General features: G+C 37.1%; 1 protein-coding gene and 1 pseudogene across 1 annotated transcript in view; both read left to right on the top strand.

The window, feature by feature from the left end:
- Positions 1–11,481, top strand: part of KNTC1 (kinetochore associated 1) — a 75,921-nt gene extending 64,440 nt beyond the window's left edge. Inside the window, exons 54-64 of the mRNA XM_063086016.1 lie at positions 1,365–1,483; positions 2,250–2,385; positions 3,051–3,146; positions 3,532–3,588; positions 5,437–5,491; positions 5,584–5,647; positions 6,192–6,321; positions 7,395–7,484; positions 7,980–8,125; positions 9,245–9,335; positions 11,336–11,481. Coding sequence (XP_062942086.1) covers positions 1,365–1,483; positions 2,250–2,385; positions 3,051–3,146; positions 3,532–3,588; positions 5,437–5,491; positions 5,584–5,647; positions 6,192–6,321; positions 7,395–7,484; positions 7,980–8,125; positions 9,245–9,335; positions 11,336–11,356 — 1,005 coding nt within the window. The 3' untranslated portion in view covers positions 11,357–11,481. The remainder of the gene's footprint in view (positions 1–1,364; positions 1,484–2,249; positions 2,386–3,050; positions 3,147–3,531; positions 3,589–5,436; positions 5,492–5,583; positions 5,648–6,191; positions 6,322–7,394; positions 7,485–7,979; positions 8,126–9,244; positions 9,336–11,335) is intronic.
- Positions 11,482–11,867: 386 nt separating this feature from the next.
- On the top strand, positions 11,868–13,556 carry LOC134370724 (large ribosomal subunit protein eL22-like; annotated as a pseudogene).
- Positions 13,557–23,109: the final 9,553 nt, after the last annotated feature.

Here is a 23,109-nt window from a genome sequence, read left to right as displayed (position 1 = left end):
ATGTATTTACCATGCTTGATTTCATTAACAGATGATTCAGATAATGTCCACTTACTTACATATTCAAAATGTATCTAACTTTATAAACAAGGATTGTCCTGTCCACCAGGCTCCATTTAGTGCTGGCCTCTGTAACAGCTGTGTAGCACCTGTTGGCAATTCCCACAGGTTATCTTCATTCACAGTAATTAACTCCCTGGTCAATCAACATTCTTAATACCAGTGGGCCTGATTGCTGAGAAAAGCTCTCCCCATAGCCTCAAGGCCCTGCATAATCTGGCTGCTTGCTCTAGTCTACCCACTAAACTATGGCTAGACTAAATTTTCAGTTTCTGTAAAGACAACAGGACCTCTTTGGCATTCAGGCTTTTGCATATGGAAATGTCCACTGAGGCAGCTGGTGCAGAGGGAGAGAAAGGGTGGGGAGCCAGTAGGCAAATGGTTCTTGGAGAGAAGAAAGGGAGAAAGTCTAAGATGCTGATTTTAAGTCCATGACAGAAAGAAACAAAAAAAACCTTTTTTTCTTTGCCTATTATTAGTTTGTCTTTTAGCCATTCTTTTGAGGAAAAATGGTTTTCCACCACCAAAAGTGGCTAGTTAGCTCACAGCTTAGCTGTGTAAGTGCTTTTCCTTGAAAACACCATTGTACTGCAGTATGCTTTATGTGTACTTCCCATTTTGCCATACAGAATATTAATGAATATGTGTTAATTAATGTTAACATGTATTCAAATGTGAATTTGTATTAATATGATATATATTCAAGAGTTGAAGTTTAATAAAATTTAATAAAATTAAACCTCAACTGCTTCATTAAGAACATTCTTAGCGAAAGTCGTCTTTGCTTTTTTCCATACTCTAAGTGCATACCCATGATTAAATGGCTACTATGACAGTGGGGTCTCGATTCTGCTAGCACTTTCACTCACCAGCACTTATGCACCATCAGTGCAAATAGCAACACATTATAAATCATTGTGGAAGGCCGAGCCCGTGGTGCACTCGGGAGACTGCGGCACTGGGAGCGCAGCGACGCTCCCGCTGCGGGTTCGGATCCTATATAGGAATGGCTGGTGCACTCACTGGCTGAGTGCCGGTCACGAAAAAGACAAAAAAAAAAAAAAAAATCATTGTGAAAACGGTTTAGACCCTTTCCCTCCTGAAAGCATCTCAGGGAGACCATCCAGGGTCTGTCTGTACAGCACATGTTGAAAACCACTGTTCTACACTGTGCATTCCTTAAGGGCGGAGATTGACTTTAATTTTTTTTTTAATTATGTTGCTTATGTTACCTAAGTTGAAACTCATTTACCCAACTACAGTGTGCAGATGTGCCACTCTCCAAACCTGTCTTGGTTTTACAGACACTGGGTATGCATCGGTTAACTTTTGCCCACAAAACACGAGCTCTTCAGTGTCTCCTCTATTTGGCTGACAAGGGAACTATAGAATCTCTCTTTAAAAAGCCCATTGAAGAAGTGAAGTAAGTAGAATTTTTTTATTGCATTAAGAAACAGGAAATGTCACTTTTTGGAACTGTGTCTTTTAAAGCCCCTTAATTCATAAGAGTGCATTAGAAGGGGGTACGGGGGAGGGAAAACAGGGAGAGGTTGGCCAATGGGTACAAAATTCAATTAGATAGGAGGAATAAGTTCTGGTGTTCTATTGCACAGTAGGATAACTATAGTTAACAGTTAAGTTGTATATTACATAGCAGCTAGAGGAGAGGCTTTTCAGTGTTCTTGCCACAAAGAAATGATAAATGCATGAGGTGATTGATACATTAACTACCATAACCTGATTATTATACAAGATATATATGTATCAAAACATCAGATTGTACCCCATAAGTATGTATAATTACAATGTGTAAATTTTTTAAAAAATCTTTTAAAGAATACATTAGAGTAGCTGTGTAAATGTATTTCTGTTGCCTTGGATATCCTTGACATTTTGGCAAAGAGGAAATAGACCTAAGAACATCTTGTTTCCGTCGTTTCTTGGAGACTTGAAACTGAATATTCTCTTCATCTTGCTCAAATCGATTTCTATCTAATATTATATTCGGTGAATATATTTAGAAGCCCAAAATGGACATTTGAAAACAAACTGTGTGCTTCCAAGGACTTCATAGTTTCTAAGAACTGTTTATTAAAAAATAAACTGGCCTTATATTTCCACATGGTGGCTTTTAGTAGATATAAATGTGGCCTGTGAGAATGATTCCTATAAATGCCTCTGTTTTCCAGATCTTACTTGAAATGTATAACTTTTCTGGCATCATTTGAGATTTTGAATATCCCCATCACATACGAATTATTTTGCAACAGTCCTAAAGAAGGAATGATTAAAGGTCTGTGGAAAAACCACAGCCACGAGCCCATGGTATGTACACTGATTCCTCCAGGTGGTAGGGGCTTTTTCTCATGTGCTGGCTGTTTATTCAGTTCCCTGCCACCATCCAGATTCTTGAAAGCCAAAAGCAGAGAAGCTCTTTGTACCCGAATAAGTCTACTGCTCTGAGACCTTTTCTTCTTTCCTGTCCTGGCATGTGAATGGATAAGGCAACTTGGACGGCTCTGTTACCTCCCTTTCTTAAAGCCTGTGGGTTAAAGTCATCCCTACCAATAAGAGAGAGCACTTGTACAATCCCTTCCATGGCCTGTCTGTCCTCATCCAGGCAGAGAGAAGAGACCATCTGTCCCTCTGTAGGGAGGGGTATCGTTTCTCTTTCTCCTAGTTTCCTGTGGGAATTTAATCTGGAGGCAGTTGGAGCCCAGGGCAGGAAGAGTATGGGGCCAACAGGCAAACCATTCTTAGAAGAAAGAAAGGGGGAGAAGGCTGAGGTACTGTTTGTGAGTCCCTGGTGGCAAGAAAAGGAAGAATCTCTTTGTTTCTTCCATTAGAAAGATGGGGCCTTCGTGAAATTAGGCAGCGGACATTTGTAGACATATTTTGTGTTAGACTACCTTGCCTTTTCCAAAGATGGTTTGATTTATTGGGGTCTTGAGCAGCATGATTTTCTTTTCTTTTTTTCTTTTTGGCTTCAGACAGTGAGATTAGTGACAGAACTTTGTTTAGAATACAAAATCTATGACCTGCAGCTTTGGAATGGGCTCTTGCAAAAGCTTCTGGGCTTCAATATGGTGAGTAAGACTCAGTGCCCTAGACTGAATATATTTTAAAGCTTTCGTACAACATCCCCTAAACATTTTGCATTGACACTTGTTACTGAACAAGTGTATGCTGAAAACACATTCACTCTCATTGGGTCTCTGCCAGACTTAAAAAACCTGGTGTTAGGCCAGAGAAAGTGCAAATTCGAAAAGGCCATAAGTTGCACTGGAAACAAATGGAAGGTTCCCTGGCCTTTTTTGATATTTATGAATTTGTAAGTGAATATTCTCTGACAGTTCTCATGGAAGATAAATTTTTACTGATACTCCTTTTGAAACTTTAATCTAGTATTTCATGATGAAATTTTCCATTTTGGTGGTCTTTAGAACTTTTTTATTTTAATTTTTTTTACAGATTCCTTATCTAAGGAAAGTTTTAACAGCCATTTCTAGCATCCACTCTTTATGGCAGGTAAGTAGCTTCTTAAAGTAAATTTTATTGAATTTAATCTTTATACTTGCTGGCCTTGTGACTGCTGGATATACTGCATTAAGCTGACTGCTCCTGAGTAAAGAACAGAACAGGTTGGCTACAGGATGATTTCGGGCCTGGGCCCGAAATACTCAACTCACATGTCGCCTCCTCAAAGATGTCACTTTTATGAGTTCTCCAGGCCTAATGAGTCACATCTTCATTTATGCTCTCAAAATACTTGGGCTCTACTCTGACATTTGTCACAATATAATTTATTTTAATCACGTGTTGGACTGCCCCCTCATAGACTTTGAAGATCTGTAAAGTCAGAAACCGTGTCTTATTCATCTTTTCTAAATTTCACAAGCTGTGCACCCACATAATCATGATAATATATGTTTCTAGAAATATATGATTTATTCTTAGTTTAATAAATCAGAACAATATAGAAATATGCTGAGTAAAACATGCAGACCTCCTTTACTATTTTCCTTCATAATTTTCTCCCCAGAGGTATCCACTGTTTTTCTTTTGTATCCTTCTAGAACTTTCCTAGTCTTATACAAGCACATATGCATGTGTGTGTACAAATACATTTTTGTACGCATAAATGCAGTCACATTCTAGACAAAGTGGGTTTTTTGGGGGGGGGTTGGTTTTTTTTTTTTTTACATAACAATGATATCTGGGAGATTGTTCCATATCAGGATGTATAGCTCTCTTTTTTATTGAGATATAATTCACATGTAAAAATCACCCTTTTAAAGTGTACTATTAAATGGTTCTTGGTATGTTCACAAAGTGGTCCAACCATTATCATTTTCTAACTCCATAACATTTTCATCACCCCAAAAAGAAACCTCAAACTCATTAGCAATCGTTGCCTATTCTCCCCTCCCCTCAGCTCCAGCAGCCACTAATGTACTTTTTATCTGTGGATTTGCCTGTCCTGGACATTTCATATCAATGGAGTCATACAATATGTGGCTTATTGCATCTGGCTTCTTTCGCTTAACATAATGCTACATTATAGCATGTATCAGAAGTTCATTTCTTTTTATTGCCAAGTAATGTTTCATTGTATGGAAATACCACATTGTATGTATCTATTCATCAGTTGATACATTTGTTTCCACTTTTTGGTTATTATGAATAATGCTGCTGTGAATGTTGTGTACAAGTTTTTGCGTGGACATGTTTTCATTTCTGTTGAATATATACCTATGAGTGGGATTGTTGGGTCTTAATGGTAACTGTATGTTCAGCCTTTTTAGGTATCTCGTTATTTTTAATTCTCTATTATTCTCTGTAATCTAGAGTAAAATATGTGAGAAGTTATTTAACTTTTCCTCTATTGATGGAAGTTTATGTTCTTTCCTTTTTTATTTTCTTCCTCTTATAAATGCTTCTTCTTGTCCCCTTCCCTTTCCTATGGCCTTGGCACAGTGTCTGGCATGTAATAGGCTTAATGTTAATTTTGTTTTCTGAGTTGGGTTCTGACACTTTTTGCCAAGTGGAACAATAATGAGTCATCCAGGACTGTATAATAAAATCCTAAAATGTATACTTATGAAGAAAATTATCCTAGAATCTTAATCATCTCAAACAGGAAGATGTCGATTTATGATTTTGGTCTTAGCAGCTAGAATATAAGGGCTGGCGGGTTAGCTCAGTTAGAGCGCAGTGTTGATAACACCAAGATGAAAGGTTCAGATCCCAGTACCAGCCAGCCACCAAAAAAAAAAAAAAAGAGTAGAATATAAGCTTTAAATGTACAGTTTGTAAATGCAAAATAGAGTTTGTAATATCCTAAACATGAGTTCTTTAATGGACTTATTTTCACAGGTTCCCTACTTTAGCAAAACTTGGCAGCGTGTGATCCAGATACCACTACTTTCAGGTATTTCTCTCTCCTCTGAAACATGGACAGTAGCTTAGTTTTAGTTGAGTATATGTGTATGTGTGTATATCACTGTTGTTTTTTATCTTCAGCCTCTTGTCCTTTAAGTCCCAGTCAGTTATCAGCTTGTTGTGAGAGTCTCATCACTGTCCTAGAGTAAGTAAAATATTTGTTTTCCTATAAAAAAAATAAAATTTGTTGCTTATAAAATTCCTTTCTGATAGATATCTCTTATGAGCATTTGTTTATTGAGAAATAACACTTGTTTTTATAATAACATATCTCTTGTTTTTTATAGCATGTACTTTTCATTTGTGGTACAACTAGTAAACTGATATTTAATAAACTCTAAAATTAGTACCTGATGTTATTTTAAGTATAGAGTACCTTTTGTGACTACCCTAACTCATACAGTGTTGTCTTGTAGATTTCGAGTCTTCTGAGAATTTCATTTTAGGCATCTGTAGGCTTCTAGACATAATCATGGTAGCCAACAGTAGTCTATATTCCTGTAAGTAGGTTTTAAATTCCATGTAGAATACCATCAGAGACTCGAGTCACTTATTAATAAGCGTGTATTATGCACCAACACTTTAGTGTTTAAAATTATTGAAAGCCTGGACAGGTAACAGCTATGGAAAGCTAGAAAGAATTCTGACAGGCTATTAACTAATTGACTAATTACTATGCTCTCTCAAAGATGTCCAGTTTCAGATGATCTCGACATGATCGGAATCGCCAGGCAATATGTCCAGTTAGAGCTTCCAGCTTTTGCGTTAGCTTGTCTAATGCTCATGCCCCACTCAGAAAAAAGACACCAGCAAATTAAGGTATCTTGCACATTATTCCTCTGGGGCTGCCAAGGAAACAGAAGGTCTCATATTGCACACCCCTTGCAAAAGGCTGCGTTTTCTTTTCACCAAACCTGTAAATCATGAGTACATCAGTATGGGGGAGGTAAAAGGTTTGTGTGGGGGTTTAGAAAGATAGACTGAGGTTCAACTGAGAGATGTCATAAAAGGAGTTTGGACCTTATTCTTTATCAATGGGGAACAATTGATTTTCTTAGAATAAAGGGAAATGATGAAGGCAGTATTTTAGGAGGAATAATACATTAACCCCTGTAGGCTTGATCAGGGGAAAGAGGTGGCAAGAAGGGAGACTTGAGAAACAATTGCAGTTGAATAGAATTCATCTCACTTGATCCATACATAACAATCTTGTAGGAAGACAGGGAAAGCTTGAGGAGATAAGCATCCAAGGTAGGATGGTGGTAATGAAATTGAGCAAGATGGGGAAGGCGATGAGGAAGGCAGCCTGACTTAGCAACTGGATGTGGGAGATGAGGGAGTCAGATTTTATGTGTGGGTGCCTAACAAAAGGTGCCACGAGCATTTTGAGGACAGAACTTATAAAAATAACTCTCATTTCCTTTACGATATAGAACAAATAGAACAAAGCATTTTGAAATGTTTTATAGTTATTTCCTCCACAAGTAGATAAGCCAGTAGACAGAGATCTATATAAATGTACTTGTGTATTTTTTATTTGTCATTTGGTCTATTAATTGCAGTTTTTCAAAGCCATCTGTGCTTGTCTTTGACTTTTCTTTTTTAATTATTCATAAACTCATCCCTTCATGCAATTTAAATATGTTTCAGTATTTAAATAGATTACTTTTGGCACTTAGAATGACAAAAATGTCTGGTAAACAAATCTTGCTATTGGAATAAGTATTTGTAAAGTGCTTTTTTCCCCTTATTCCAATATTTTTTTGTTGGTAGAAGTGTTTTTTCTTTTAATTCTTTAAGATATTTCAAATTTCAAAATGAAAACCTTCCAGACATGACAGAAATTAGTAATAATAATACTTTTCCATTAATTGTGTTTTAATTTTTTCTAGAATTTTCTGGGCTCATGCAGTCCTCAGATCATTTTACAGCAATTGGAAGAGCATATGAATACTGGCCAGTTAGCAGGATTTTCACATCAAGTAAGAGCCAATTTCATCTCCTTTTTGCTATGAAAAATTTGATACTAGATGGTAATCATTTCCCCAAAATGAAAATTAAGCTGGAAATAACTATTTCTAGCTGTTTGTTAATATATAAAATTACTTTGCTTTTATTAAAACCTCAGTAAATATTTTAAAAGGCAAAAACATTTGTTGGTTTTTTGTTTCTGTTTCTTAAATTGGCTGTCTTGTTTACTGCTGTACTTGGTGGAAAATTTGTAGCCATAAGTATTTGTAATTACAAACAGATTTTCTTCCTCATAAAAAGTCCCAAAGTGCTAAATAGCATTTATTTATTTTTTATTTACTGCATAGTGAAAGGGCCAAAGCAGTCACCCTTCCCCCCCGTCTACCCCTCAAAACATAACAATACAATGATAATTCAACTTCTGATTGTCAGAAATGTTTAGGTATTAAGTATAAGGACGTGGAATTTAACACATTTTTAATATAATGATACCTGTCATTCTATAGATTAGAAGTCTGGTTCTGGATAATATCATAAATAAGAAGGAGTTTGGGATTTTGGCAAAGACAAAATACTTTCAGTTGTTGAAATTGCACATGATAAGTACCAATAACATCACTGAACTAGTAAACTATTTGGCAAATGATTTAAGGTAAGTTAATTAAAAAAAACAAACAACTTACTATTGAATTTCCTTAAAATTTATCTTATTTTGGAGACAAATCTCAAACAATTGTAGAGCTATTTGGTTGTAATTAAAAACTTCAAATTAAGTTATAGTGTTATAGTAGTCTCCTTTATCTGCAGTTTCACATTCCACAGTTTCTGTAACCATGGTCTGACAATATTAAGATATTTTTAAGAGTGGGACAACATTCACATAACTTTTACCACAGTATATTGTTATAATTGTTCTATTTTAGTGTTAGTTATTGTTACTCTCTTACCGTGTCTAATTTATAAATTAAACTTTATTATAGTTAATGTATGCGTAGGAAAAAGCACAGTATATATGAGTATTGTGTTTGGTACTCTCTGTGATTTCAGGCATCCACTAGGGGACTTGGAATGTGTCCCCCGTGGATAAGGGGGACTACTATACTGCACATACCCAGTAGTTAGTTATCTTGTTAACCCAATACCTTGGAACACGGATTTGGAATCAGACAGTTAAACAGGCTGTCTGAATCCCCAAAATAGGTGTCTCACAGTCCTGCTCTAAACCCTAAATTGAAACTTTAATCCTTGGATACTTGCTCAAAATGTTGATGGCTTTATGTAACACATAATTTTTGCTACGCTTGATTATCTAATTTCCTAGCACCCACAAGTTAACAAACAGTAAGCTTCTTGGGACAGAGCTGGGCACAGACATGGAAAGTGAAAAGGAGAAGGAAAAAGTGGGCAGACACTAAAGAAAGGGAACATTCAGTCAGGATCCCAGTATTTGCTGGGTCCATCCTCCCATTTGGTCTAACTGTGCAGCCACTTGAGTGAGAGGTATCCCTTTCTTATTACCACACCAAGGATTTCTCTCTGCTTGTTTATCACTTGTGATCCAGCCATCATTGCATACTGTCATCTATGAATAAGTATTATTTTTTGAAGTATATTTGATACATATAATTATCTGCACATATTTGAAGTATGCAATTTGATAAACTTTGACACATATATATACCTGTGAAGCTGTCACCACAATCAAGAGAGCAAACATATTTATCACCCCAAAAGCTTCCTCATGCCCCTCTTTTTCTTTTTGATTCCATAGTTTAGATGAAGCTTCAGTCTTGATAACTGAATATTCAAAGCATTGCGGGAAACCTGTACCGCCAGATGCCGCTCCCTGTGAAATTCTGAAGGTAAAGCTGGCTGATAGTTACTTAGGTTCTAACCTGACACGATCATATTTCTAGGGTCTTTAAATTGACCCAACCTTTTCTGGTGTTGTGGAGATAAATATATATTTATGTGTGACTGCATATATTTTTATATCTTACTTTTTGCGTTAGAGTCCTAAATCAGAAATCAAGAGAGCATGGTTCTCATCTCAGCTCTGTCACTAAGTAGCAAAGCGACCTGGGCAGATTGCTTAACCTGTGTGGGCTATAGCCTTCAGATCTGGACCACATGTTCTCTTGGATGCTTTCCAACATTGTGATTCCTCATAAAATGTTTTGTTGTTGTTGTTGTTTACATTAACTAACTTTATTTGATTATAATCCATGGTAAAGTACTGGCACAGATGACAGCAATGACTTCTCTAAATAGGTTCTCTGCTCATGTCACAATAACAATCCTCCTATGGCTTTAAACTCTTCAAAATATTTAGGCATTTATTATCACATGCAATTTCTTTTTTTTAAAGATGACCGGTAAGGGGATCTTAACCCTTGACTTGGTGTTGTCAGCACCACGCTCGCCCAGTGAGCAAACCGGCCATCTCTATATGGGATCCGAACCCGTGGCCTTGGTGTTATCAGCACCACACTCTCCCGAGTGAGCCACGGGCCGGCCCCATCACATGCAATTTCTGTAACAACTCACCCACATTCTTTCCACCCAGAAACCCGGGTTAGAGTCCTAGCTCTGGCACTTAGTAGGCTGAGTCAATTAACCATTGTTATCTTGTGATATTTCCTTCTAGGCTTTGTCTTATGGCTTTTTTTTTTTTTTTGCTTATGAATATTCCTAAGATACAAAGCTGATTGTCTCCACTCGTGCACAAAACATGATGGCCATATCCATCCTGACAGCATGCCCATTACCACAAATTGCGATTATACCCATGTCCCCCACCCAGTTACCGCCAACCTCCCTCCCCAGCCCCCTTTCCTCCATTCCACTTTGTGTCCCTAGGTATGCTCTCTCCCTCTGCAAGTCCAATGCGCTACTGTGGTCTTTCCTTCCTTCTTTCTCTCTTAGCTCCCACTTATGAGTGAGTACATGTGGTATTTATCCTCTGTGCTTTGCTTATTTTACTCAAGATTAGTTTCTCCAAGCTCATCCGTGTTGTTACAAATGGGAGAATTTCATTCTTTTTTATGGTTGAGTAGTATTCCATGGTGTATATATACCACATTTTCCTGATCCAGTCATCCATCAACGGACATTTAGGTTGGTTCCATATCTTGGCTCTTGTAAACACAGCTGCGATGAACATGGGAGTGCAGGTATCCCTTCAACATGATGATGTTTTTAATATTATAAAGAAAGTGAAAAACTAAATTTTAAAAGGTATTAATTACTGTCATGCTTGGGTATTAATTGTTTTTACTTTCTTCCTTTTTTAATTACCTGAGATTTACATGTTCACTACAGAAAAAAAAATATGAAAGAGCAGAAAAAAAAAAAAGAAAAAAATTAAACTGATCACCTCAAATCTGACTACCCAGAGAAAGGATCACTGTTAACATTTTGCTGTATATCCTTCCAAATTTTTTTGTATATAAAATAGGTACATAAATTACTTTTCACTTCTATTTTGAACTTAAATATAAGGCAAAATTTTTACTTTGATTATGTTTTAGTAAACCCAAGTATTGTTTTTTTCCTCCTTTGATCCAGATCAGGCATATTAAAGTAAGCCTGTATTTTGTTCATTCCCATTAATAACTTCTCATGTTCACTTCCAATTGGTTGTGCTCAATAGCATGAGATTACTTTTTTCAAAAAGGGAGAATGTTGATTCAGGAGACAAACTTGTGGTCCTTAAGATGAATTTGTTTCTGTCTTAAATAATTTTATATGTAGATTTTTATCACTACAGTTAAGTCTTAAGTTCTACAGTTTATCTGACCATTTTCTATTTAAAAAACTAAGTGACACTCATAAAAATGCTTCTGTGTTTCTTCCCATTTAGATGTTTCTTAGTGGATTATAGTAAATCATCAAACCTTTTTTCAAGAAGGACAAGAAGTTTGGAGTCTGCTATTAAGCTATGTTTATTACAGTTTTTATATTGTGTAATCTGTGTGGTACAGCTGTTTGTCAAATGTCATCTCACCAGTAATTAAATAAAACATTTAATTTTAACGTAATCGCCCCATAAAGAACTCATGTCCTGAATTAATAAATATTTTAAGTGGCAGTTACATAATTTATAGAGACTGTCAATTTTTTGTACCCTAGATGAAGGAAACAAAACGCAAAAATAGTTTGTTCTCCCCCTCAAGAAAAGCAACTACTTATATCTTCTTTCTTCCCTATAAAAAAACATGAATATCAATCGTTTTAATGTTACTCTAAGTAAATATTTATATTTAGTTGCAGAGTGTATCAGTCAGTGGCTGGTCAGAAAAATAGAAGCCACTCTGGATATGCCAAGCTGAGAAAGATTTAATGCCAGGGCTTGGTTTTAAAGGTGTTAAAAGAACCAAAAGAACAAAAGGGAGATGGAGGGGGAGCTAGAAAAAAGGGAAGGGCGATCAGCCAGATATCAGAAGCTGCCCCTACCCCTGGGTCAGAGCCCCAAGCCCACATTGGCTACCACCGCACTCAGAATCCCAGGGCATTCCACCCCTGATGCTGCTGCCCTGAGCTGCTCTTGTCCTCCTCAACTACTCCTACTGTTGCCAGGCCACCACCAAAAGAGAAAAGGAACAGCTCTGCACTTTCTCCAACCTTCTTATTCTTTTGCCAGTGGCAAGAAATGACAGAACCAAACAGGAAGCCATCTGGAAAGGAGTCTGGGGGGGCTGTCTTCAGGCTGTGAAGCCCCACCAGTAGAGGGAATGGCCTAGAAGGGCAGAGGGCAGCTGAAGCCAGCCCACGAAAACATTGATTACATCTATTATTCTGCCTTTGTAGTCTTTTGCTATACTTGTTGTAGTGGATTGTATTATGTCCCGCCAAAACTCATTAAAGCTTGAATTGTGTCCCCCAAGTTTTATGTATTAGAAACTTAGCCTCCACTGTGACTGTTGAGAGGGTGGAAAATCCTATTATGGTAATTGAAAGGTGCAGACTTGAAAAGCTGATTGGATTGTAGGACCATGCAGTAGGGAGTGGATTAAAAATAGTGGTCAGGGGCAGGATTCTGAGGGCTTTAAAAGCAAGAGAGAGGAGAGTCTGTCTCTCTCTCTGCTCTCTCTGCTTTGCTATCTTGCAATGTGAGACCCCTGGGTCACTGTCACCACCACCAGAAGGACTTTGGACTTTCCAACATCAGAAACTGTAAGCAATAAATTTTGTTTTCTTTATAAAACACCCAGTTCCATAGTATTTTGTTATAAACAACAGAAACAGACTAATACGCTTGTGAATAACTTGAGCAAACTGAATTTTGCTTTATGGATGTAGTGGATATAGTTTACCTTTGTTTTGCCAGTTGAGGAAAATATTTCTTTCTGTATAGAAAACCCAATGTAGCGTCATGATTAAACACATGGTTTTTTTTGTTCTGTTTTGTTTTTTTTAAAAGATGACCAGTAAGGGGATCTTAACCCTTGACTTGGTGTTGTCAGCACCACACTCTCCGAAGTGAGCAAACCAGCCATCCCTATATAGGATCCGAACCCACGGCCTTGGTGTTATCAGCACCACACTCTCCCGAGTGAGCCACGGGCCGGCCCTCATTAGATTTTTTAAAATTGCAAATGCAATAAAATTATTTTGTGCTTTGAAAATGTTCGTTATACTAAATGTTTCTCAATAATAATTACTTTAAAATGCAAATAGTGCCTTCTGCTGCCACCACGGTGCCCATGAAAAAGCTTGTGGCAAAGGGGGGGAAAAAAAGAAGCAGGTTCCAAAGTTTGCCTTTGACTGCACCCACTCTGTAGAAGATGGAATCATGGATGCTGCCAATTTTGAGCAGTTTCTCCAAGAGAAAATCAAAGTGAATGGAAAAGCTGGGAATCTCAGTAGACGGGTTGTAACCATTGAAAGGAGCAAGAGCAAGACCACTGTGATTTCCAAGGTGCCTTTTTCCAAAAGGAATTTGAAATATCTCACCAAAGAATATTTCAAGAAGAATAATCTACATGATTGGTTGCATGAAGTTGCTAACAGCAAAGAGAGTTATGAATTAATGTTACTCCCAGGTTAACCGGGATGAAGAAGAGGAGGAAGATGAGGATTAAAACTCATTTAATATGGAATATTTTTTATAAGTTCTTGAATAAAACTTAACCCCCCAAAATAAAATAAAATGCAAATAGCTTAATTTGCATTGATATTTATTTTAATGAGATTTGACCTATATTTAAAACAGTCAAATAATTTTATGTAGACTTCAGACAAGTATCTTGTTAAGATTATGTGGAAAAATTGGGGGGGGGGAAAGATCATACGGAAAAATAAATAAGAATAGCCAGGATAAATCAGGAGAGTAAGAGTAATGAGGAGGATTAGCCCAACCAGATGTTAAAACATTTTATAAAGTCTCAATAATTAAAGCAGTGTTTAAAAAAAAAATAGTACCAGCAAATTAACAGTCAGATCAATTAAATACAATAAGAAAGTCTAGAAATAATTTCAACATGGTAATTACTTTATGATAAAAGTAGCATTTAAAATTATTGGACCAAAACTAGCCAAGAACTAACTAACTAACATGGGAAGAGTTTTATAATCTTGACAGCATGGGAGGTCTTTCCAAGTTCAACATAAAACGTAAAAGCTATAAGTTTGGTAAATGTGGCCACATAAAAATTCTGTATGGCAAGAGCTACCATAGGCAAGAAGATAAATGACTGACAAAAATAATTATAGCACATTTTACAGACAAGGCTAATTTCCCTAATATATAAAAAATTCCTATGGGCCGGCCCCGTGGCTCACTCGGGAGAGTGCAGTGCTGGTAGCGTCGAGGCCTTGGGTTCAGATCCTATATAGGGATGGCCAGTGCGCTCACTGGCTGAGCGTGGTGCAGACCACACCGTGCTGAGGGTTGTGATCCCCTTACCGGTCAAAAAAAAAAAAAAAATTCCTACAGATAAATAAAGTAAAAGAAAAAATAAAAACAGGAAAGCAAAGAATACAAATAACAGGTTACATAAAAAGAAATACAAATGACTTTCAAAAATCTGAAAGGGAAAAAGACCACTAATTCTAAGAAAAATGCAAATGAAAACTATGCTAAGATTCCATTTTTACTTGTCAGAATGACAAAAATTAAAATTTGATAACAATGTTTGCAAAGTTATGGGAAAAGTTATTCTAATATCTTGCCAGTGGGAATTTAAGTTTCTACAACTTCTTTGGAAGGCAATTTTGCAATTTCTTCCAAATTACAAATAACACATACCCTTTGACCCAATTATTCTATTTCTAGGAACATATACTTGTAAAAGTTATTCACTATACCATTATGGTAAGAGAAAAAGATCACAAACAACCTAAATACTCATCAAGAGTGGAATGGGCTAATAACCATGCATGCAGCCATAACAAAGAATGAGAAAGTGCTTCAGTCCTGCTCTGGAAGTCTCCAGGACAAACACATCCTTTGTTATCCCACTCTAAAACATGTTGGAGAGCAAATTTAAATAGTGGAAGCCACATAGGTTGCATGATTTTAAGTGGGAAAAACATGTTACTAGCCCCTCTAGAAACCCTAGTTTTCCAAATATCACTAAAACATTTAACATGCTACCAACAGTTTCTGCATAAAATAACCTGATTTTTTTAATGCCTGTAAATTCTATAGTAGGTAAGTTTGTGTAGAGTAGAAAACAAAATTAGACTGTCAATACAAATTAAATCTTTACCCTAATAAATGTATATTGTATTGTAAATTAACAATGAAATAACATTATCAAGATGCATGCCAGATGCAAATAACACTCAGCAAAATAAAATAAAGCAATTTTTAAGTCACACAGCATAACTTCTGCCATACTCTCTGGTAGTCAAAACAGCCAAAGTTCACCCAGGATCAAGGGGAGGGGGCATAGATACCTTAGTGGAAGAAATAATCAGAATTGGTGGCCATTTTTTAAAAATTGGTTTTGGGGCTGGCCAGTTAGCTCAGTTGGTTAGAACATGATGCTGATAACACCAAGGTCCAGGAGTTGATCCCTGTACCAGCCAACTGCCTATATATACATATACATATATATATACATATATATATATAGTGATAAAATGTACATAATGCTATATTTACTATCTTAACCAGTTTTAAGTGTACAGTTCAGTGGTATGTGGCTATTTTTAAAATTACCACACCAAATTTTCAAAAAGCAGTGGTGTGTGTGTGTATACACAAATCTATTTGTAGATCTTTTGAACTTCAAATTTGAAACATTTGTAACAGTCACCGCAGCTATGTCTTGTCAAAACATAAAGTGTTTTTCTTGCTGATTGCACATTGAAGTGTGCATATTGGTCCCAGAAGAGGCATAAAAAGTTTTTCTGTGTATAATCTCTACATATTTGGGGGGATTTGTTTTGAAACAATGACTACAAGCACCAGACAAAATATTACCAGTTCACCTACAAGAATACACTTTAAGTACTTAATATTCAGTAATGAATTAATTAGAAATCAGTTGATCTTCAAGTCAAATCAGAAAGAACTTGAGTACCCAGTAGGTGCATAGTACTATTTTAGATTCTTTGGAGACCTCTAGTAGAAAGGAATGGAAAAAAATTTACAATCGTGATGGGAAGAATAAAAATGTATGTAGGAGTAAGTGCCAAATACTTGGTCTGGTCGGCCAGTGATTTTCAACCTTCACTGCACATTTGAATCACCTGGTGCTATTTTATAAATCCCAATACCCAGGCCATACCCAAACTACTTATATAAAACTAGGGGGTAGGGGGTGGAGTTATCTGCCAGTACTTTAAAAATCTACATGAATCACCTGGGGAACCTCCTTAAGTTGCAAATTTGGTCTGGCTTGGGGGTCATAATTCTGCATTTCTAAAAGTTCCAGGTGATAACAACTATGCTGGTTCACTGACCACACTTTTAAAGTAAAAGCATCTAGACCAGAGGACATCAAACAAGGCCCGTGGTGAGCAATAAGTGATTTTTTTACCTTTTTAAAGGGGTTTTTAAAAATCCAAACAATAGTAAAAGATCAGTGGCTTGTGAAAATTATATAAAATTCAGATGTCAGTGTTCGTGAAGTTTTTTGGGACACAGCCGTGCTCATTTATTTACATAGTGTCTGTGGCTGCTTTCACAGGACCATGGCAGGGTTGAGTAGTTGCAATAAAGACCACATGGCTGACAAAACCAAAATATTTACTTATCTGGCTCTTTATAGAAATAGTTGCCTCCCCTTGATCTAGAATACACTGTCCAAATGGAAATATGCAAGCCACATACGTGATTTTAAATTTGCTAGTAGATATATTGTGGATTAATGCCAGGCCTGCTGGAATTAGCCTGAGCTGTTTTGCTAAGTTTTTGTATGGCACTGACTCTGGTCAAGGCATGAAATACAGTAATTAATGAAACACAGTGATTAATAGTGTTGTTTTGTAACCATGGATGGATCCAAGGGGTTTGAGGGTGGCTTGTACCAGCTCGTCAGTATTATTTATTCATAACAGTTAAATTAATGATTTGCTCCTGGTCTTGGTAAGACCAACCCAAACCCCCTACCCTCACCAAGAGAGCTCTGCTGTTGGAGCTTTTTGTGGCAGGAATATGCTTACATGACCAGCAAAATATATAAAACAAAACAAAACAAAACCCACCTAAGACTCCATGTTGGATTTTCTTTCTTTCTTTTTTTTTTTTTTTAAAGATGACTGGTAAAGGGATCTTAACGCTCGACTTGGTGTTATCAGCACCACACTCTCCCAAGTGAGCCATGGGCCGGCCCTTCCATTTTGGATTTTCTGATTCCAAGGTGACACATTCCAAGGTGTTGCATACACATGTCAGTGATTCCTGATCTGGGGGACAAAGTGTGTCTGGCCACAGCCCTTTCAGGAGGGAGAATTGTAGGAGCCTGCATCTATACATCCAGAGCCATTGCTGCAAAATACCCTGTGGCTGGTATATACATGCTTAATTTAATGCCATTGCCATATTGAATCCTTTTCTTTTGTAATAAACTGTAGATTTGTGAGCGTTGTCACTTTGGGTCTTTTGACTGTTCTTTAGCAGTTGAACCCTGTTTAAACTGCCAATGTTAGTGCACACAAAAAGTTAATAATTTTAATAATATATTTTACTTAATCAATATATCTAAGATATTATCATACTGACATGTATGATAATATAAAAAATTATTGGGTTGGTTGGTTACAGCATGGTGCTAATAACAACAAGGTCAAGGGTTCAGATCCCTGTACCAGCCAGCCACCAAAATACACGCAAACACACACACACAAAATATATATAATTATTAAGGAGATAACTTACTTTTTTTTTTTTTTTCACATTGAGTCTTTGAATTCCAGTGTATATCTACAGCATATCTCAATTTGGGTTAATGTATTTCAAGTGCCTCATGGCCATATGTGGCTGATGGTGTTTACTGGACAGTTCAGGTCTAGACTAAGATGACCAACAGCTGTACATCTACTTTCCCTTCCTGAGACCATTCTTTCCCTTCCCTGGGCATTGTTAATCCAGTATTCTTTCCCTAAACCCCAACAGCCTTGGAATCCTTCACACAGCACCCGAGCAGCCGTGACTCTACCCAATCAGGATTGTGTGTCAGATAAAACTGGTTTGTTATCTCTGTGTAGATCGTTTAGCATGAAGTCAGAGAAGTGCAAAATCAGGATGGACTCTATCAGTCAAAGGATTTTTCCCTGGTGCTCGCTTCAGCAGCACATATACTAAAATTGAGATTTTCCCTGGAGAATGTAGTTGGAACATTATAAAAGTGAGACTGACAAGAAAAGGTGTGGAGCTGAAACTGTGGGGCACTGTGAGAGGAGGGGAGAAAACATATTGGCACCTGGACACCATAAGCAGTTGATTTTTTTAGGCAGAGAACTAACAAAGTGAGAATGTTTTAGGAAGATGGACTTGACAGCTATGGGTAGGATGAATTGGCTAGAGGGACTAGAGGCAACCTCAGATTAGGAGACTATTTCAGTTGCCCGGGAAAGTGATAGAAGTCTAGACGAAAGGGCTGCCAGTGAGATAGGCCAGATAAAAGACACATGATAAATGAAAACACAGGAACTTTTTAATATCAGGGACAAAGGAAGGGGACACGTCACAAAATCACATGCATGTATTTCTACTCTTTTTGGTATTTATAACACCCACCATTCGTCCTTTTGGGGATTTAAGTATAAAGGGCTGTTTTGAATGCCAGTTTGCTGGCTCCTCATTAATCTACTCATTAATCACTGGAGATATGCCCATGATGCTAGTTGTTCCATGTCCTTTAAAGGATAATAATTTTGTTATCAATTGCATCTTTACAAATTAAGAGAAAGTGAGAAAGCAAGTTAGTGATAACTTTCAGACCAACTAAAGGAAAATATAATTATTGTTTAAAGTATATTGGTGGATTTTTTCCTTTTAAAAAGTAATGCAGGGGCCGCCCTATGGCTCACTTGGAGAGCGTGGTGCTCACAACACCAAGTCAAGGGTTAAGATCCCCTTACTGGTCATCTTAAAAAAAAAAAAAAAAAAGTAATGCAGTGTATGGTATATGAATTATATAGCAAAAAAGTTGTTATTTTTAAAAAGTATTTGGGGCTGGCTGGTTAGAGCACAGACTTGTAATGCCAAGGTCAAGGGTTTGGTTCAGATCCCCATACCAAAAGCTGCCAAAAAAAAGTGTTTGCAATAAAGTTGTTTTTAACAAGTATTTGGGGCTGGCTGGTTAGAGCACAGCCTTGTAACGCCAAGGTCAAGGGTTCAGATTCCCATACCAGTCAGCCGCCAAAATTTTTTTTAAAGTATTCAGGATGATTAAATGTTCTAGAACTAGATAGAAGTGATGGCTGTACAACACAGTGAATGTTCTAGGTCTTTTTTTTTCTTCTTCTTCTCTTTTTGGTGGCTGGCCTGTACAGTGATCCAAACCTGTGACTTTGAGGTTATAAGGCTGTGCTCTAACCAAATGAACTAACTGGGCAGCCCTGGTGAATGTTCTAAATGCCAATGAATTGTTCACTTTAAAGTACTTAATTTTATGTTATGTGAATTTCTCCTCAATTAAATACAAAAGTAACGCAGGACTTCTGCTTCTGGGAGATGGAATACACATATTTTTCCCTCTTCCTCTGCACATGAGAAGATCCTGAAAGGTGCAGAAATAAGGAAGACCAGCTAGGGACCTCAGGACCCAAGGGACAACACAGCGGTGATTTCCCTGGATTTCTTTTTTTGCCTTGTATATCCCAGACTTGGAGCTTGAGAAGCCAGCGACTAGGAGTCACCAGTGGGCACAGATGAAAAAAGTCCCAACAATAAATGCTCTCTCTAGCCAAAGGACCAGAACAGAAACAGCCTAGGAAAAAATAGCTGCTTTAGTCCAGCTAAACACCACAGGAGATACAGCGACCGTACCCACACCAGCCATGGTGGAGTGGGGAGCCCAGACTGGCCAGGCTGTGATGAGGTGGCTCAGCCTCCCCCGCAGCTGTAGTGGTATCAGCACAGGCAGAGGAGGCCAGGGCTCCCTGGCATAAAACTCACCCAACTGCACACTTAAAATGGGTGAATGTTACAGTATGTAAAGTATAAGTCAATAAAGCTATTGAAAAACTACTACACAAGTAAAGTGCCTGGAAGGATACACAAGAACCTATTGTCATTGTTTCTGGGAAGGGGACAGAGGTTTGATGTGGGAGAGAAATGATTTTTCCTGTACACTGTTCACACAGCTGATATAGTTTTTGTCAGGAATCTAAGAAACTATTTGTAAAAATACTTTATGTTGTGGGAATAAAACTTATGTTGATAATATCCTTTTTAACAAATTTTAAAGTGTATAGGACAAGTATGGAAAATACATACTTGGGGTGTGACCCATGCCTTTGGCAGATTGTGTTTTGTTTCTTATTTCTATGCATCACTTTTTTCATGATTTTATAGTCACGATCCTGCTGTGTATACAGTTTTGTACTTAATATCCTTTTCCCTGCTACTATAAATTTTTTTAAAATTTATTTTTAGTGGTTGCATTTATTTCATTGATGTAGTAAAAAGACCAGAGGCTTGAGCCGGGCAACCTTGGGTTCCAATTCTGTTTCTAGTTATAGGTTTATGAGCTGGACTGAATTGCCCAATCTCCCTGAACCCCTTTTCTTATCCATAAAATGAAGATACTATACTCCCTTCCATGGTCTCTCTAAGGATAAAATGATATGATAGATGGAGGACATTGCTTAGCACATAACAGACCCTCAATACTCTTAGGTAGTCCACGAAAGCTATTCTGCACATTTTGGACTGCACTAATTTTTTTTATAATGCTTTTTTCATATTTGCAATTATTCCCTTAAGAAACATTCCCAGGACCAGATTTAACAGATCCAACAGGATGAAGGGAAGTTTTAAAAGCTCCAGATGCAAATTGCCAAACCATGCATTTCAAAAGCAACAGATGAATATCTACTTTACTGTAACATTGAGCAATCTTACTTTTAAAAACTTGTTGCTAATATGGTTGGTGAAAATAGTATTTCACGATTTACATTTGTACTTCTTTGATATTTGTGACTGAAACTTAAGAAAGCCAATTATAAGGCTGAAATCACAAGTGGAGTTTAGTCTGGTTCTTGGACATAAACGTGTAAGGAATGGAAGGAATCAATTGGTGGCACTAGAACATAACAAATGGAGCTGAATCTGCATGCTGACTCTGAAGCTAAACTAAAAAGGAGTTGTTTCCCATTCTGAACGTCAGTTTCATTGTTCAAAATAAAGTTCTGATAGGTACAGGGTTCACTTTTGGCATAATAAAAAGAGAACTTTTTTGAAACATATTTTTAAATAAGTTCAAATATACAATTAGCCAGGATCCTTCTTGTTGTTGTTATATTTATTATTATATATATATGTGTGTATGTATATATATATATAATATATATATAATAAATATACATATATATATATATTGGGATATTTTGGCAGTTGGCCAGTATACCTAAATATATTTTTATTTTTATTTTATTTATTTATTTTTTTTATGTGACCGGTAAGGGGATCGCAACCTTTGGCGTGGTGTCGCCCGCACCGCACTCAGCCAGTGAGCACACGGGCCATCCCTATATAAGATCCGAACCGCCACAGGAGCGCTGCTGCGATCCCAGCGCCGCACTCTCCCGAGTGAGCCACGGGCCGGCCCCCTAAATATATTTTTAAAACATAAGCCAGATCTTGTTACTGCCCCACCTTAAACTTTTCACTGGCTTCACATTTCACTTAGCATAAAACCCAAGTAGCCAGCTGAGGCACACTGGTACTTCTGTTCAAATTAGAAACAGGGGTCTTCTCCAGGAAGATGAATTATAAAAAGGCTCTCCTTTTGGTAGATCTACTATAGATCTACTAGAGATCTGAATTTTTAAAAAGCACTGGGTTTAAAAGCTGGATTTTATTTACAGCTCAGTGCAATCTGCTCATACATAGCATGGATTATAAGGTCTGCATGATCTAGCCCCTGCCTACCTTTCTAGCCTCAACACCTACCTCTCTTATCATTTCTCAAACCAGCCTTCTTTCTAGCCTTTCCCAACCAGCCCAATTAGCATCTCCTGCCCACCAACCCCAGGCACTTACATTACTATATTTACTTCCTTCACACAACTATCCAAAGTTATCTTTGTTGACTTGTTTATTGACTGTCTCAAGAGAGTATGAACTCCACACAATCAGGGACTTTATCCTTGTATCCCCAAACCCCAGAACAGTGCCTGGTATGTAGCAGACTCTTAGGAAATTAACAAATTTTAGCTACCCATTTCCAGAGTAAAATTCCTTTCTTGAATGTTTCATGATCCACATGAACAAATGATAGCACCTCGTTACACATAGAAAAAAGGGAAAGTTAGCAACAACTAAATATGTAAAGCCATTATATTTAATTTTCAGCACTTATACACATCCTTCCATCATCTCTTGCTTGGAATGAGGCAGCCACATCTTCAATCCTTTGTCTACTTGGAGTAGAGAATTAACTAGTGGGGTGTCTTCCTTCTACTTCCTAAGAATAGAAAATCTGGCCCAAGGAGATGTAAGATATTGCCTTCTTTCTACTGTTTCTCCTACGGCCCAGAGATTTGGAATCCATTTTCTATGCTTATGTAAACATATTAGATCCCTTCTTTGGGTAGTTTTTGGTAAGTTATCTTTGAGTAAGAGAATAAGACTAAGCAGTTTTGTCAATCATATCTGTCCAGATGGGAGTAACCAAATAATTATACCAACATGCTTTGGGTAACCAGAAAGTTTTTTCTGTTCAGTGCTGTGTCCCAGATAGAATAGGCCAGCGGTCCCTTTTTTATTTTTATTTTTTGTATGCCCCTTGCTAAAAAATGTTTAGTACCTACTCCCAATATACATTTCTTTAGTAGAAATGTTAAAGAGAAGAAATAAAAATAGAAATTCTAATATTTTCTTCCTGTACCCAGTGGATTGATCTGTGCATGCCACTTGAAAAGCTGCTGGAATAAACAAGCTTATCTTACAATACTCTTTTTTGGTTGTTTTTATTGATTTTTTTTATAATACTCTTAATATTAAGGTATAAATTA

Source organism: Cynocephalus volans, chromosome 2 (genome assembly GCF_027409185.1).
Source record: "Cynocephalus volans isolate mCynVol1 chromosome 2, mCynVol1.pri, whole genome shotgun sequence".
NCBI classification, from domain to species: Eukaryota; Metazoa; Chordata; class Mammalia; order Dermoptera; family Cynocephalidae; genus Cynocephalus; species Cynocephalus volans.
This window is presented reverse-complemented; position numbering and strand designations above follow the sequence as displayed.